Below are 17,555 nucleotides of genomic sequence, written 5' to 3' on the forward strand. Positions count from 1 at the left end.
GAAATGTCAAATCAAAGATTACTGGTCATTGAAAGCTTTGGTGAAATTTAAGGGCACTGCATAAACCTCGTAAAGAATAATTAAACCAACTCAATCACTATCCAGGTACTCTGTTGAATAAAGGATGCTATCTCTTTAAATTTAGCATTGATTTACCAACACGATTTGACATTTATAATTTATGAAGCACATTTCACCTGATGATTAACGGCATCTCCAGGTTATTCAACAACCTTTGTCAAGGACAGAATGAAAAATGATCACTGCAATACAACCACTTAATCCTCTACTGGTCTATGGCCATGGTTCCTTATTTTTTTTTATTTCTGTACCTTTATCACGAAGTGTTCATGCTGCATTCTTGAATTTTATTTATGCATGAGTAGATCATTAGGAAGATATTGAAAGCAGGGTACATTAAACAGTTCAAGTAGCCAGCTGAATGATTTTAGCATCACATTTGCAGTTTTCTTTTTCAGGACTATTTTAGCCTGCCGCTCTGGAAATCATTCAGCCGATTGTGAAGTGTCCAAGCCATAGATGTAAAATGAATAAACAGAACACAAGCAACAGCATCATATCACCCAATTCTGTACCTTCATTCCTGTCAGGCAGTGTATATGTGTGTGAGAGAGTGAATGTGCCATGACTCTGTAACAAGCATCAATGACAACCGTTTTTAAATTTAATGCAGGCAACCAAGGGCAAACGTTTAACTAAAAAAAAACTGTTATCTTAATCCATTTCCTCTTCAAAGTCTTTTATTGGCTGTACATCTTAAAGCTGTTCTTAATTTCCGATATCTCATGTTGAATTTCAGATTTCTGCCCTTGTCACTGTACATAATCACCACAGGGACTCCAAGCCACCAAGGTTTAACTGAGAAGCACCACTGATGACATTGATGACCTTAGTGACTTCTGAACTCCAATCATCCACGAAGGATTAGAAACACCATTTGGTACAGGTGAATCTGAAAGAAGGAATGGTTTCAGACCTACTCATCCGAGATGATAACTGTCATTGATGTGAAATAACAGTTATCCTATCCTATCCAAAGCCTATACAATGCACAAAATAAGCATAAACACTGAAAGTAACTAAGACAGCCACTCAAAAGATGCTGCACAAAATAAATTGAGTGGCTAGCTTTGTGATTTGAACTTTCATATTTGTGGGACACAGAGGGACCGTTAGGTCAGGTGGCTGGACAGCTGGTTTGTGATGCAGTGTGAAGCCCACAGCTGAGGCTACCATGAAGGAATGTACTTCTCAAATGTTCCTTCACCTGAGGTGAGGTAACTTTCAAGTTAAGCCATTACCAGTCATCTCTCGAGTGAGAGAGCAGCCCTATGGTCTGATAAGACTATGGTGACTTCAACTTTTTATGTATAAATAAATACCGTATTAAATTTAGGTTGTGAAATTCAAACTTCCTGTGACAATGGGAATTGATGAGCTTTCTGTGAAGGGATAAAGAGGGTCCTTGGTTTAGCACCAGCAAAGTGATCCCTCTGATGCCAGCAGATGGCTAAATACTCACTGACTGAGGTAAAAAGATGTGTCACTGGAATGAATACTACAGTGAGGACATCTCTTAAACCATACTTGACAATGTTTGTAAAGTTCTGTCATGGATGAGGTAGATCAAGATTTTTCAAGGCAGGAGTCAGGAAACCAAGGAAGGTTGTCAGCTGAAAATTTGGATTGTCAGCCTTGAAGGCATCAAAGGCTGCCGTGAAGTTCTGGGCAAGACATTACAGCTGTGCTCCAAGTCTCAACATCCCTACCCCCACGTTTTCATTACTCTCACAGAGGTCACAACAATATTGAAACTTCAAAATGGGGTCAAAAGAGGAAAATGTTTGGATGGCAATGAGTTGGATGAGAAGTCATTTGGATGGGTATATGAATAGGAAGGGTTTGGAGGGATATGGGCCGGGTGCTGGCAGGTGGGACTAGATTGGGTTGGGATATCTGGTCAGCATGGAAGGGTCTGTTTCCATGCTGTACATCTCTATGACTCTAAGTCTTCTTCTCTTGTGCTCAAATCGTCCATATGCAGTTTAGAAAACAGAGGGACACCCAGCAAGGATGGAATGCCAGTAAAACTGCTCAAATGCAAAAACTCCCAGTTATTGTCACACTTCTGTGACACTTTTCTTCTCTGCTGCAAACTAAGCTTTGTTCTGGTAATGCAATGTAAAACCCATCACACTAAACAAAAGCAGAGGTAACAGGGAAGACAACAACAACTACAAAGGCATCTCGCTTATGAGCTTTATGGGGTATATTTAAAAGATTCCATCCATTTGCAAAAAAAATGTATCTGAAAGCACAGTGTGGATTCCATACAGCCAAAACTATTGTGGAAATGATTTTCTCCAGCAGACACTTGCAAGAGAAGTGTAGGAAACAAGGTTTAACTTTTTAGCCTACATTCATAGATCTCACTAAGATACTCAACACTACCAGCAGAGTAGAACTCTGCATGATTTCTGGGAAAAATGTCACAAAAGCCCGAGACATCAATTACCACACTTGGGTGTCAGTTGTGACAGAACTTGTATCTTATTTTGATAACGGTAAACACAGGCAATTAATTTTCAACTTCCATCATTTGATTTTAACGTCCGAAACCTTCATGGTGTAAAAGTGATTTCTAAAGAGGAAAAGTGCTGACATAAGATGGCTGCTGTGATCGCCAAATCACAGACGGAGGCAAGGAACCCACATGGAATAAACTATCCAGCTGCACTGAAATACTGTTATCCATAAACTAAAATCAGCCAACTGAATCAGCATCAAGAAAATTTGCATCTCCTGTTTAATTTGTACTGGCACAATACTGGGCATCAATGCTGTCAACTGGAAAAACAAGGGAACAGATTCAGAAGTATACAAATGGACCAATAGCAACAGCTAGTTTAAGCAGAGAAAAATAAATATAAACTGATATCAACAACATGACAACACTTTCTTAATCAAACCTGCCAGCTTTACCATATATACTGTAGATTTCAATATTCCTACATCTACTTTAAAGTTGTGTCCTTTGCCTCTTCTCCCAAAAGTCATCCAAGCACAAATTAATATTTCACAATACTTGCAAATTTTATATTAGCTGTAAACTTTGAGAGTGTTCTTTACACACCAAGGTCTAGATTCCTAACTTCAGTCAAGGAAAGCTGGGCACTGATATCAAACCATCTCAAGCCCCACTGTATGCCTTCCCCCACCACCCCCCTTTCCAAAAATACAACCATTTACCATTACTATGTTTTCTGTCACTCAGCCAACTTCGTAGCATTGCTTCAACCGCCTCTTTTATTCTATGAGCTTCAGCATTGCTGGCAATTCTATAATGTGACACTTTATGCTATAATGTGGCATTTTATGAAATACCTTTTAGAAGTCCATGTACACCACATCAACCCCACTACCCTCATCAACCACTTCGGTTACTTTATCAAAAAAAAACTGGATTCAGTTAGCTAAATGTGATGCTGGCTTTTCTGAATTCATCTACTAAAACATCAAAGATTATTGTCTTCAAATATTTTCCACTACTGAGGTTAAACTGCTGGGTGTGTTGTGCCGAGTTTGATTATACTTTTTTTTTCAAATTATGATGGAATTGGGGCTGCACTTTTCCAGCATTAACCCTATACTGAAGAGAAATTGAAAGATTATGGCTGGTACCTGCACAGCTTTGTTTCTACACTGTAGGGATTCTATGATTCACCCTGATTTGTCTCAGTATCCTCAGATGCATCTCATCCAGTTATTAGGAGTTATCAACCTAATGACCAACCAGATTTTCTAAAACCATCTCTGCATTATGTTTTGGCTCATTCAAATTCTTAATTATCTCCTATTTACACCATTACTTTGGCATTATCTGCTTCCTTGGCAAAACTGATACAGCTCATACATGGGCGGCACGGTGGCTAGCACTGCTGCCTCACAGCGCCACAGACCCGGGTTCAATTCCCACTTCAGGCGACTGATTGTGTGGAGTTTGCACATTCTCCCCGTGTCTGTGTGGGTTTCCTCCGGGTGCTCCGGTTTCCTCCCACAGTCCAAAAATCTGCAGATTAGGTGAACTGGCCATGCTAAATCGCCCATAGTGTTAGGTGCAGGGGTAAATGTAGGGGAATGGGTCTAGGTGGCTGCTCTTTGGCGGGTCGGTGTGGACTTGTTGGGCCGAAGGGCCTGTTTCCACACTGTAAGTAATCTAATCTCATTCAGTATCAGAGCAAGGCCCTCCACATTCATGCACAGAATCCCTTTCCGGTCCCAAATACAGCGCCCTCATCCTACCATTCATTAATTACTTATGTGGTTCTAAAAAAACCTCATCTTTTTTGAGTAGTTAGTCTCTTCTCATATTTCCTCTTTGACTCTCTGAAGTCCCCTTTCTCTTTCACCTCTGAACACACTATATTCAGCTTAATTTATTTGTCTTGTCAAGCTTAAATCTGAAATAATTTTTTGCTTCATTATGTTATATCTTTTTTGTCAGCTAGGGTCCATTAATTTTCATCGCCTTACCTTTCTTCTGCTTTGGAGAAATCTTGATAGAATCTAAACCAGCTCCTTATTTAAAGTTGGCCGTCATCATATAATGCTTCTATTCTGACATCAACTTATGTGGAAAAACCCTCAGAACCATCTCCATTCAAACAGAAATACCTGCAATTGTAATTTGGGGTCAACACGGTGGCTGTGATTAGCACTGCTGCTTCATAGCGCCAGGTGTTTAACTGCACCCTCATGTGGAGTTTGCATGTTCTTCCTGACTGCATGGGTTGCCTCCGGGTGCTCCGATTTCCTCCCACAGTCTAAAGATGTTAGGTGCATTTGCCATGCTAAATTGCACTTAGTGTCCAGGGGTGTAGGTTGGATGGGTTGGCTATGGTGGTTACGGGTATAGGGAGTTGATCTGGGTGGGATGCTCTTTGGAGGTCGGTACAGATTCGATGAGCTGAGTGGCCTGCTTTCACACTGTAGGGATTCTAAGTTCAAAATGATTCTCTTACTGCTCCCATACTTTTGATTCTGGAGCCACCAAAGACCTATCCTTCTCATTCTAATAGCTAATCTTCACAGTGACATCATCTACAAATGCTGCTTTTCCAACATCCAGTAATGGACGAGGAAAATTTCCTCCAATTGAATATTGGAAGGTCAAACCTATTGTCTGAAGTCCCTTTCAATAAACTCAGTTCCCTGGTAATCAACTCCATCCCTTTCTCTGATAAATGCTTGAGGTTGAAGCAAATTTGTTTGCAACCTTGGTATCATGTTTGATCCAGTGATGAAACTCTGGCCACACATCCACTGCTCCAGTGAGGCCACTCACTTCCACAGGGCTGATCTCTGCCCGCCTCAACTCACCAGCTGCTGAACTCTCAGCCATGGCTTTATCATCTGTGGATTGATAATTCCAGTGCTTTCGTATCTGGCCTTCTATTTTCCACCAAGATAACTTATACTTGCCCAAAACTTGCTGCTTGTATCTCACTAAGTTCAGTTCACCCATCAACTTTCTGTTCATAGATCAACACTGGCCACTGATAAAGCAATGACTCAATTTCAAAAATGTTGCCACTGTTTTCAAATTCATCTGTGACATTGTCTCTCCCTACTTCTGTAATATCTTCTGATCCTCCTAAGGCTTTATGATCTTACTCCTTTAATTCTGTCCTCTGAAACTTTGCTAATATTGCTCATTGGTGGTTTTTGTCTGTGACCCCAGCTCTGGAATTCCCTCCCTAACACACTCTGCTTTTCTACTTCTCTCCTTTCCAAGGCCCTTCTTAAAACCTCCTCGAAGCGTGTGGTCATTTGTTCCAATAAATCAGGTGGCTCAGTCCAGATTTTGTTTGATAATGTTCCTGTGAAACACCTGGTGCATTTTCCTACATTACAGGCACTATAGAATTTCAGGCAGTGTCATAAAAACCCAAGCTAATTATCCATGCAAGCTTGTGTCTTATAAATGAAGAATTTGACATTTTTGTCTGCTAGGAACAGGCATTTATTTATATATTAAATTGCATGCTATTATTTATGCAGTAGAGAATAAGGCTCCACTGCTCCTCGAAGTGAAAAAGTGTCCTCTAATGATACGCTTACATTGCAGTCAATGACAAGCAATTCAAGTTTCTAGCTTTATGGGAAGCTTCAAAACAAAAGCAAAAATACAGGTAGAGGGAAATAAAACAAAAAGAAAATCAGTGAGTAATTTATATTGCTGGGAAAGGAGGGGTTGGACAAGCAGAAGGTAAGGAAGGAAGAAACAAAGAAAAATACTTAAAGAGAGGAGTGTACCCTGCCAATCCTGAAGATGCCCTGTGATCTGGCAATCTCAATGGCATGAATTTCCCATTTCTCAACATCTGTGTATGTGGCACCAAGTCAACAATCTCCAAGCAACCAGCAACAGTGATGTTACTAACAAAGGTTAAGCAGCCAATCTCAGGGACAGAAGCAAATTAAAATGACCAAAAGCATTCTCTTTTCATTTTAAATCTTGAGACATACATGCAAAATAAAGGTAGAAGCTAAAATATCAAACTATGTTTAAAATGTGGAATATTTGATGGAGAAAGCTGAAAACCAACAAGGTAATTTACTTACTTTGAGCATCAGTGAGGCTGCTTCAGTCACTGTGAAAATATGCTGCTAAAACCTCAGTTCCAACTCATTCAACATGATCTAAGTGTCTTTACAGTGAGACTAATGGCATGGAAGCTTTCAATCGCTCAGTGATTTTTCATTGACTGCATTATAGGAAAGAGGGATCTTTAGTGCATATGAGAGAAGCACTGACAGTAGCTTCCAGATTTCTGTTCTCCGCGCATGCACAGACTCCAGATACTGCTGTTTATCTCAGGGGAGCAATGATGACTGACACTATCAGTTTCATCGTCATTACTAGTGCAAAATCCATTGCTCTTGCAGCAATATATTTCACAAAAAAATTTACAATTTCATAATTGTCGTCACATCTGCTTTTAACTTATTAGTAATACATTATTTGCTTTAGTACATGCCCACATCGGTGACACCCTTTCCAACGTGTACCCGAAACAGTGAAATATTTGTATTGTGCAAGCAATGTTATGCCACAACCTAAAAAGAAACTTGATTAAGAGAAAATTCTTTAATAAGCACTCATATTTGTAAGATTGAGAATTCAGATCACTGCAAATCTCTTCTGTAATCAAGTACTTAGAATAAACACTTGCAATTTAATCCAGTAGTCTAACTCTAAACCAAAATATTCTAACATTTGACAGCAAGATATGGCTTATAGCTGTCGAGTAACCTACATTCCTTTCTCACCCTTCTCAAGTGCTGGTCATGAGATAGCAAATGAATCCCAAACAGTCAGAGCTTTGCTTGGAACCTTCAGAAATTTGACCCTAATGTCAATAGTTTCAAACTGATTTCAAATGATTAATTGCTCAGTTCAAAAGGAAACTGCCAAAAATCTTCCAGAGAAACATCAACACTCCTGAAGAGCCACATCAAATGAAGTTATCCTTCACACATGAAACTCCATAATAATGGTATAAAAGTGAAAGTTTATCTTATAAAACTACCCCATGTGAATAAAGCACGAACAATTCAGTTCTTCGTGCATGAATCAAGAAAACTAGTATTCAGGTACAGCATGAATAATGAAGGTAAATGGAATTTTGGAATTAATTACTAAAGAAATAAAGTGTACAAATAAGGAAATGTTGCCGCAACTCAATTTGTGAGTGAGATCGTACCTGGCGTACAATTTCAGTTCCCTTGCTTGAGGAAGGATGTAATTGCATTGCAGGCAGTTCAGAGGGGGTGCACAACATTAATTTGAGATGAGGGGCTGATCTTATTAAGAGAGATTGAGCAGTTCAGGCCTGTACACACTGAAGTTTACAAGAATGAGATGAGATCTAACTGAGGTATAAAAGATGCTGAAGGAGTTTGACAAGGTAGATGGAGAGGATGTCTTCTCATGAATGAGGGGTCATAGTTTTAGGATAAGATGTAGCAGATTTAAAAAAAGAGTTGAGGAAAAATTACTTCTCTCAAATGGTAGTGAAAATTTGTGGAATTCATTAACCTAGAGTTTGGTGGACACTGGAACATTGAATAACTTTAAGGAAACAGACAGAGTTATGAGTTGGAAGGTTATGAAGAACAGGCCGGAAGTGGAGTTGAGGCTGAGATCAGATCAGCCAAAATCGCATTAAATGGTGTACAGGCTCAAAGAGGTGAATTGCCTATTCCTGCTGCTAGTTCTTATGTTTTATCTTGACAAATTATTCCCAGCACATTCAGATGAATTGACATTTTGACTGATTACAAACTGAAACCTTACAACATTTCCAGTCTAACTTCAGATAAACTTAGCAAGTTTTGTTCAGTGAAGTAAACTTTCCCAACAAAAGGATGAGGAAAGAAAGTTGAGAGGTTAGCCAGTCATGATTTGAAATTGGCAGCCAGAACTGTTCTTGCAAGTTGTTGAAAATGTGATGTGTCATTTATTTTAAAGTAAGGCAGTGCGTCACAAGACAGACCTTTGAATTTTTCCCTTTAAAAATAAAATTCAATAAAATGCCAGCAATATGGATGATGATAATGAAACATACAAAACCACAAAGCATTATTTGAATAAAAAGATTTAACTTTGGGAATGATGTTAGAACACCCTTCCCCAGTATGATGCCTAGTTTTCATGCATTAGTGACCTTATGGATCTTAATAGCTGTGCTATCAACAAACTACCAGGATAAATCTTAATGACTTATCATTGCCATTTAGTAATCCAAGACGCCGAAAGGTTGCAAAAGCTTAATTAAAATTTATTTTATCTAGAACTAAACTTCAAAATGATATGGACCTGACAGTTCGGAACAGACATTGAGAGAATTTTCAACTATTTTGGCTTCCTTGGATAAAGAATCCCAGCCAGCCTTCATAAGTCCCCACCGGTATGACTCTGAAGTGAATTGCAGCTCTTGAAGAGTGGTCTCTCAGTGAAGATTGGCCAGTCTACCACAAATCACAAACTAAATTGCTATTGATGCTAGTAACCCATGTGGGAACAGAAATTGTGTCCCTCAAGAATTATTGGAAGCATCCAACCAGTGTTTACCTTTTCTGGTCTGGTTAGAATTTTATAGGTTCTATGAGATTCCTTCCATTTTATAGATCATCTAGTGCCTGTAGTTCTGAAAGATACAGCTGTAGCTAAAGTAATATCCCTAAGATTGCAGAGAATTTTCACAGCTCATCATACTTACAAATACAAAGATACTCCGCAGAATCCCAATGAAAATAAGTTAGACCTATTTTGGGGAGTCATAAAAATTAAAATTAAATTCTGTATCTGTTGGCCAGCATCTGCGACCATCCATGGTTTATCAAATGTATCAGGCTCTTATAGTGTCTAGAAGTTTATTTCTATGTATAGTAACCATAATGAAAACACCATTCAACCTGTAAAGTAGTTGAACTACACACAGGATATACTTTGCTGGTCCATTTTCTCATTTCCTAGTCAGTTGCACAGACAAAAGATCAGATTCAATGCAAAGGTCCATATTCTATTCTGCAGTTCAAGCAGTACCTGAGGACACAATGATACATTATGATGTACTATGAGCCTGAAAAGTACTCTTCAACATGTGGTGACCCCATAGTTTAAGGAAGTGCAGGCTGGGAGGGAATGAGTGACAAAATCAGATCAGTGAAATGATGAGGAATCGAGTGAATGCATCTCATCTGCAAACTGCTGGTTGGGCCACAACTGGAGTACTGGGAGCAATTCTGGTCGTCACCACATTATAAAAAGGATATGAATGCATTAGAGACAGTACAGAGGAGATACTGTATATCCCCTAAGATATATCCCCTTTACTAAGATATCCCCTGGGGTGGGTGTATCTAAGCTAGAGGGAAGATTGAATAGGCTATGGTTATTTACTTTGGAGCAAAGAAGTTTCAGAAAGACCTGCTGGAGGTATATAACGCTGGAGCACATAGATAAGGTGACAGGAAGTCACTTTTTTCCACTAGTAGTGGGTTCAATAACCAGGGTGCATAGATTTAAGGAAAGGGAAAGAAGGCTAAGGGGAAAGTTGGGGAAAAAGTTTTATCCAGAGGTTGGTAGATGTCTCTAACTTGCTGTCTGAAAGGGTGGTTGAGTTAGAAACTCTCAAAACATTTGAGCAGTATTTAGATAGTCACTTGTATTGCCTTAGCCCCCAGAGCAATAGGCCAAGAGCTGGATAATGGAATTCGTGTAGGATGTAGATCTGCTCACTGAGCTGGAAGGTTCATTTTCAGACATTTCTTCACCATACTAGGTAACATCAACAGTGAGCCTCCGGTGAAGCACTGATGTTAGTGACCGATTTCTGTGTGTTTAAGTTTCAAATATAAAGAAAGCGGGTCACTAACACCAGTGCTTCACCGGAGGCTCATTGATGACGTTAGCTAGTAGGGTGACAAATGTATGAAAATAAACCTTCCAGCTCAGCGAGCAAATCTACATCCAGAACTTCAACCTGAGCTACGAATTAGTGTAGTCAGATCTTTGTTGGCCGATGCAAACATAATGGGCTGAACAGCCTCCTTCTATGCTGTCAGCATCTATGAGTCTTTATATCCATTACTTAAGATTTGAAAGTTTTCTCCAGACTGAGAAAGTCCAGATGAAAGCAGCTACTGGTTTGGAAGATGAATTGACCCAGGAGCAGAGGCTGAAGGAATAATGAGTAGCAGCTTGGCAAATGGAAGCTCACGAGTTCAGTCTCAGAATGCTAATGTCATCTAATCAGAGGAGTATGATTAAACCAGTTTCACTTCAGCTCATAGAAATTAGGTCATATAAATTTTGGAAAGTGATAGGCATATGAATATTTTTTATCAATATGCTCAGATATGTTATGACATATACCTAGGGCAGGTGCGACTTGAATCTGGATCTTCTGATTCAGAGATAGGACACTACCACTGAACCCAACTACAACAGCCCTCTTTGATAAGCATATAGACTTCAATAAATCGAACAAATGACTATCCAATACCACTAACTTGAGAGTTATGGACAAGGTTGTGATAACTCAGACATGGTCAGCAGCAAGTTGTTAATAATTAGTTACCAGGACTTACTAAACCATTCAACATACCTTGCTGTATATTTCATCAAGGTAAACCAAGTTATTTATTCCTATATTCAATATCTAAGTTTAAATATCAGTAACTATGATTGATAAATATGTTTAAAGACAGCCGTTAGTCCATAACTTGGTTCTGTGGCTATGTTGATAATTGACAGAACAGACATAATTCATTCACATAACTGCTTGTGTGGACAATGATGGCAGATGACAATGCCTATATAATCTGAACTAAACTGAAAGACAGTTTGTTGATCCAATTTAGATGTCACCTACTCCTAGACATTAACTGTGTAGTAAGTAACAGCTTGTTCTTTGATGAGGAGTTAAAGTAAGGTTATACATTTGTCTTTTCCTGAATATTCTTGTTCAGGTATTGATTTGAGCACTTACACTACGTTATCAGCCTCTGTGCTACAACTAATACTGTTGTTAGAATTGTAAGATTACTACTAGACATTGTGCAGCAACAAGAAATTCATCTAACCTTTAGTTGGGACAACCGAGGTGGTTTTTGAGGTGGTTCTTCATAAGGTCGGTCTCCAAGAGATACTAAGATTCGCTTCCGGTGACCAAGTAAGGCTATTTTCAGCACCTAAAGTAACAGAAAACTGAATTAGCATTAAACTGAATTAGGAAAAATGAAATAATAATACAGAAAATAATTTGTCCCACTTCAACAAACTGTGTTTGTATTTTTGCCCATAGAATATAGAACAGTACAGCACAGGACAGGCCCTTCAGCCCACGATGTTGTGCCGACCACTGATCCTCATGTATGCACCCTCAAATTTCTGTGACCATATGCATGTCCAGCAGTTTCTTAAATGTCCCCAATGACCTTGCTTCCACAACTGCTGCTGGCAACGCATTCCATGCTCTCACAACTCTGTAAAGAACCCGCCTCTGACATTCCCTCTATACTTTCCTCCAACGAGCTTAAAACTATGACCCCTCGTGTCAGTCATTTCTGCCCTGGAAAATAGTCTCTGGCTATTGTCTCTATCTATGCCTCTCATTATCTTGTATACCTCAATTAGATCCCCTCTCCTCCTCCTTTTCTCCAATGAAAAAAGTTCGAGCTCAGTCAACCTCTCTTCATAAGATAAGCCCTCCAGTCCAGGCAGCATCCTGGTAAACCTCCTCTCCAAAGCATCCACATCTTTCCTATAATAGGGCGACCAGAACTGGATGCAGTATTCCAAGTGTGGTCTAACCAAAGTTTTATAGAGTTGCAACAAGATCTCACGACTCTTAAACTCAATCCCCCTGTTAATGAAAGCAAAAACACCATATGCTTTCTTAACAACCCTGTCCACTTGGGTGGCCATTTTAAGGGATCTGTGTACCTGCACACCAAGATCCCTCTGTTCCTACACACTGCCAAGAATCCTATCCTCAATTCTGTACTCAGCTTTCAAATTCGACCTTCCAAAATGCATCACCTCGCATTTATCCAGGTTGAACTCCATCTGCCACCTCTTAGCCCATCTCTGCATCCTGTCAATGGTCCGCTGGAGCCTACAACAGCCCATAATATAATAGAACCTAAAATACTTCCTTGCAGAGCTGTGAAGCAAAGTTTGCCATTAAGCCACATAAATAGATGTCAGAATATGACCAAACGCTTTGTAAGAGCTAAGTTTTAAGCAGTATTTTAAAAGGAATGGGTGACAATGCTGTGGCTGTGTCCTGGTTTCTTATAGGGAGAGATTGGGGGACAGGTGTCGAGTAGTTTGTGAGAAGATAAACAACTTGTAAGGCCTTGGGTTTTTTTTTAAAGAAGTTGGAACAACAGAAGCAGCCTGAGTGGGTGTGGTCAAGCTCTCACACATCTAGGATCTTTAGTTTAGCTTTCAGCAGTTGTTGCTGGGGTCTCTGCAGGGTTGGAAGGCAGTGAATCTCTTCCAGCTGCTAAACACTCAGTTGTTGCTTGATGTTTTTCCTCCTGTGGCTGCTACAGGAGTTGCATGTGAGACAATCTGTTTTCTGAATTTATCTTTTGGTCAAGGGTGTGTTTATGGGATGTTACTGTATTGGAACAGTTAATTAGTAATAGTTACTGTAACTATTATTCTGTTTAGCTTTCTAATAGAGTTAGGTTTCCATGTTCCTCTTTCTTTTGTTATATTTTAAATATAGTGTTTGAATAAATTGTCCTTTGCTTAATGATGAGTACACTGACCAATTAAATTGCATCTGGAACACAGCACCTCACAATTACCTTTAAAATAAGAAAATGTTAAAGTCTAGGCTACCTTCTTAATATATTTTTCAGAGGTCTGCTCTGGTCTTTTTTTGAGGGTGGATGGTGGAGACAGTGATGCATTACAAGCTCTCAGCCTTGGCAGAAGAATGCATGGTCAATAAGAGTGGAATTATGAAAATCAGGGATGCTCAAAATTAGAGTGTCGCACATCTTAGAATAGTCTTTTGGTAGTACAGAACTAGAGTATTACTGAAAAATAGACATTTGTTGAAACATTTCACCTTGCACTCATGAGGACCTTATCTCATGACCTCACGAAGTGTATCTCAAAAATGTGACCAACAAGTTTCACACTGTTCCTATGCAGTAGCAACACACATGGCACTCACCACTAAGAAAATGCTGCCACCGAGCCAAAACATTTCCTACCTATCAGACAAGTTAAGAAATGTAACATGTATGGGAAAGGGGAGTTCTTTTACATGGGGCACTGGCATGAATACCGGAACAGGAGGGAGCTGTACTGTTGGGTTTGTCGCCACCTGAACTGAGCTGGTACTCGTGTTTTAGCAAAAAAGGGTAAACAGGGTAGTCAACAGACTTTATATTGGAAAGTGGGGGGGTGAAGGAAAGGGGAAAACTCCAAGAAGTAGATTGGCTAATGGGAAGCAAAGCAGCATTTATTGGGGTGGATTCAAATGCGTGGAAAAATATGAAAAAAATGAAAAAGAAAGGAGAACTCAGGAGATGTTATTAAAGTCTCCAGCACACAAAATAGGACAGAGTGTTTGGAAAGGGTTAGGAATCAAACTTCAAACACACTAGATAAATGAATCACAACGAGAAGTGGGATGGTCAATACAGGACTGAAGATGTTGTATCCGAACGCATGCAGTACACAAAATAAGGTAATTGGGCTTGTGTTGCAGATCAAAATTGGCAGCATGATGTGGTGGGTATCACAGAGTCGTGGCTGCAAGGGGATCAGGACTGAGGGCTAAATATCCAACGCTATATATCCTATTGAAAAACAGGCAGGTGGGGTTACCTTATTAGTAAGAAATGAAATTGAATCAATAGTAATAAATGAAATAGGGTCAGATGATGTAGAATCTGTGTAAGTAGAGTTGAGGAACTGCAAAGATTAAACAAAAACCATAGTGGGATTAATGTACAGGCCTCCAGACAGTAGTCTGGATGTGGGGCACATGACACACTAAGAGATAGAAAAGGCATGTAAGAGAGGCAAGGTAACAGTGACAATGTGGGATTTCAATATGCAGCTGGACTGGGAAAATCAGATTGGTGGAGGATCGCAAGTAAAGGAATTTGCGAAATGTCTACTAGATGGCTTTTTGGAGCAGCTCGTAATGGAGCCTTCTACAATACGGGCAATTCTGGATTTAGTGTTTTGCAATGAGGCAGATTTGAGAAGGAAGAGTAAAGTGAAGGAACAGTTCTGAGGCAGTGACCATAACATGATAGAATTTGAGAGGGAGAAGGTGTAATCAGATGTAACAGTTTTTCAGTTGCATAAAGGCAACTACAGGGGCATGAAGGAGGAGCTGACCAAAATTGACTGGACAAGGAGTCTAGCAGGAGAAAGTTAAAAATCTCACAACACCAGGTTATAGTCCAACAGGTTTATTTGGAAGCACTAGTCCTTCATCAGGTAACTGTGGAGCAGGATCATAAGACACAGATTTTATAGCAAAAGATCTCAGTGACATGCAACCAAAACAATATATTGAATGTTCAATATATCGTTTCAGTTGCATGACACTGAGATCTTTTGCTATAAATTCTGTGACTCATGATTCTGCTCCACAGCTACTTGTAGGAGCAGTGCTCCAAAACCTAGTGCTTCCAAATAAACCCTGATGGACTATAGCCTGGTGTTGCATGATTTTTTAAACTTTGTCCACCCCAACAACAGCACCTCCACATCATGCCTAACAGGAAAGACAGTGGAACAGTAATGGCTGGAGTTTCTGGGAGTAATTCAGGAGACACAGCAAAAAAATCATCCCAAGGAAAACAAAGCATACTAAAGACAGGATGAGGAAACCATGGTTGATCAGGAAAGTCAGGGAGAGCATAAAAGCAAAAGAGAAAGCACATAATGTGGAGAAGGGCAGTGGGAAGCCAGAGGATTGGGAAGCCTACAAAGACCAACAGAGGATATCGAACAAAGAAATAAGGAAGGAGAAGAATAAATATGAGGGTAAGCTAGTCAGTAATATTGGAAAAAATTTAAAGAGTGTGAAATATATATTTATTTTGATATACAAAGGGCAAAAGAGAGACAAAAGTGGACATTGTTGAAAAGGTGGCGTTGGAAAAAAGCGCAGAAGGTCAGGCAGCATCCGAGGAGGAGAGTCAATGTTTTGGGCATAAGCCCTTCATCAGGAATGTGATAATGATACTGGAAAAGTAGTAATGGGGAACAAAGAAATAGCCGAGGAACTGAATAAATACTTTGTGTCAAGTCTTCACAGTGGAAGATCAGAGTAATATGCTAAAAATGAAAAGGTCTCAAAGTGAATAAATCATCTGGACTAGTTAGGCTACACCCCAGAGTTCTGAAGGAGATAGCTGAAGAGATAGTGGAGGTGGTGGTGATATTTCAGGAATCACTGGAGACAGGGAGGGACACAAAGGACTAGAAAATCACCAATGTAACTTCCGGTTTAAAAAGGGAGTAAGGCAAAAGACTGGAAATTATAAGCTGATTAGCCTGACCTCAGTCATTGGTAAGATTTTGGAGTCATTTGTGAAGGATGAGATTTCTGAATACTTGCAAGTGTACGGTAAAATAGGACCAAGTCTGCATGATTTCATCAAGGGGAGGTTATGCCTGACAAACTTGAATTCTGTGAGGAGGTAACAAGTAGGTTAGACCAAAGACAGCCAATGGATATTATCTATCTGGATTTTCAGAAGGCCTTTGATAAGGTGCTGCACAGGACGCTGTTGAGTAAGATAGGGGCCCATTACAGACAAGGTACTAGCATGGGGGGATAGAAGACTGAGTGTCTGGCAGAAGGCAGAGAGAGTGGGGAATAAAAGGCTCCTTCTCAGGATGGAATCTGATGACTGGTGGTGTTCCACAAGGGTCAGTGTTGGCACCACAACTTTTCACTTTATACAATATTGATCTGGATGAATGAACTAAGGACATTCTGGCTAAATTTGAAGGTGATACAAAGATAGGTGCAGGTGCAGATAGTACTGAGGAGACAGGAAGGCTGAAGAAAGATTTAGACAGGTTAGGAGAGCGGGCAAAGAAGTGGAAGATGACATACAACGTGAGAAAATGTGAGGCCATGCACTTTGGTATGAAGAATAAAGGCACAAACTATTTTCTAAATGGGGAGAAAATTCAGAAATGTGAAGTGCAAAGGAACTTGGGAATCCTAGTCTAGGTTTCTCTGAAGGTAAACTTGCAGGTTCAGTCGGTAGTTAGGAAGGCAAATACAATGTTGTCAGTCATCTCAAGAGGACTAGAATATAAAAGCAGGTATATACTTCTGAGGTTTTACAAGGCTCTGGCCAGACCACATTCAGAATATTGAGCAATTTTGGGCCCCATATCTCAGGAAGGATGTACTGGCCCTGGAGTGGGCCCGGAAGAACTTCACAAGAATGATCCCTGGAATAAAAGGTTTAACAAAAGAGGAATGTTTGTGGACTCTGGGACTATACTTGGAGTTTAGAAGGATGACAGGGGGGATCTAACTGAATGGCTTGGACAGAGTGGATGTTGGGAAGAGTTTCCATTGGCAGGACAGCCCAGGACTGGAGGGTACAGCCTTAGAGTAAAGGGAAAACCCTTTAGACTGGAGATAAGGAGAAATTTCTTTAGCCAGAGAGTGGTGAATCTGTGGAATTCACTGCCACAGATCATTATGGTGACCAGGTCATTGAGCATATTTAAAACAGAGATAGGTAAGGGGATTGCCAAGGGGATCAAAGGTTATGGGGAAAAAAACCAGGAAAATGGGGTTTCCTATTGGTCATGATCGATTGGCAGAGCAGACTCGATGGACTGAATGGCTAATTTCTGCTATGTCGGATAGTCTTCTATGATTTGCAGTCCTGATGTGCGCTAGGTATGTCCGCATCTTAAATACAAGTGGATAACTTCAAACAGCATGTCC

General features: G+C 39.9%; 1 protein-coding gene across 4 annotated transcripts in view; it reads right to left on the minus strand.

The window, feature by feature from the left end:
* Nucleotides 1-17,555, minus strand: part of LOC132828427 (ankyrin repeat and SAM domain-containing protein 1A-like) — a 349,239-nt gene that overhangs the window by 36,525 nt on the left and 295,159 nt on the right. For all 4 annotated transcript variants that reach the window (XM_060845537.1, XM_060845538.1, XM_060845539.1 and 1 more), the window contains one exon: nt 11,674-11,781. In XM_060845537.1, the coding sequence (XP_060701520.1) occupies nt 11,674-11,781 (108 nt within the window). The remainder of the gene's footprint in view (nt 1-11,673; nt 11,782-17,555) is intronic.

This window comes from Hemiscyllium ocellatum, chromosome 26 (genome assembly GCF_020745735.1).
Source record: "Hemiscyllium ocellatum isolate sHemOce1 chromosome 26, sHemOce1.pat.X.cur, whole genome shotgun sequence".
In the NCBI taxonomy this organism is placed as follows: domain Eukaryota; kingdom Metazoa; phylum Chordata; class Chondrichthyes; order Orectolobiformes; family Hemiscylliidae; genus Hemiscyllium; species Hemiscyllium ocellatum.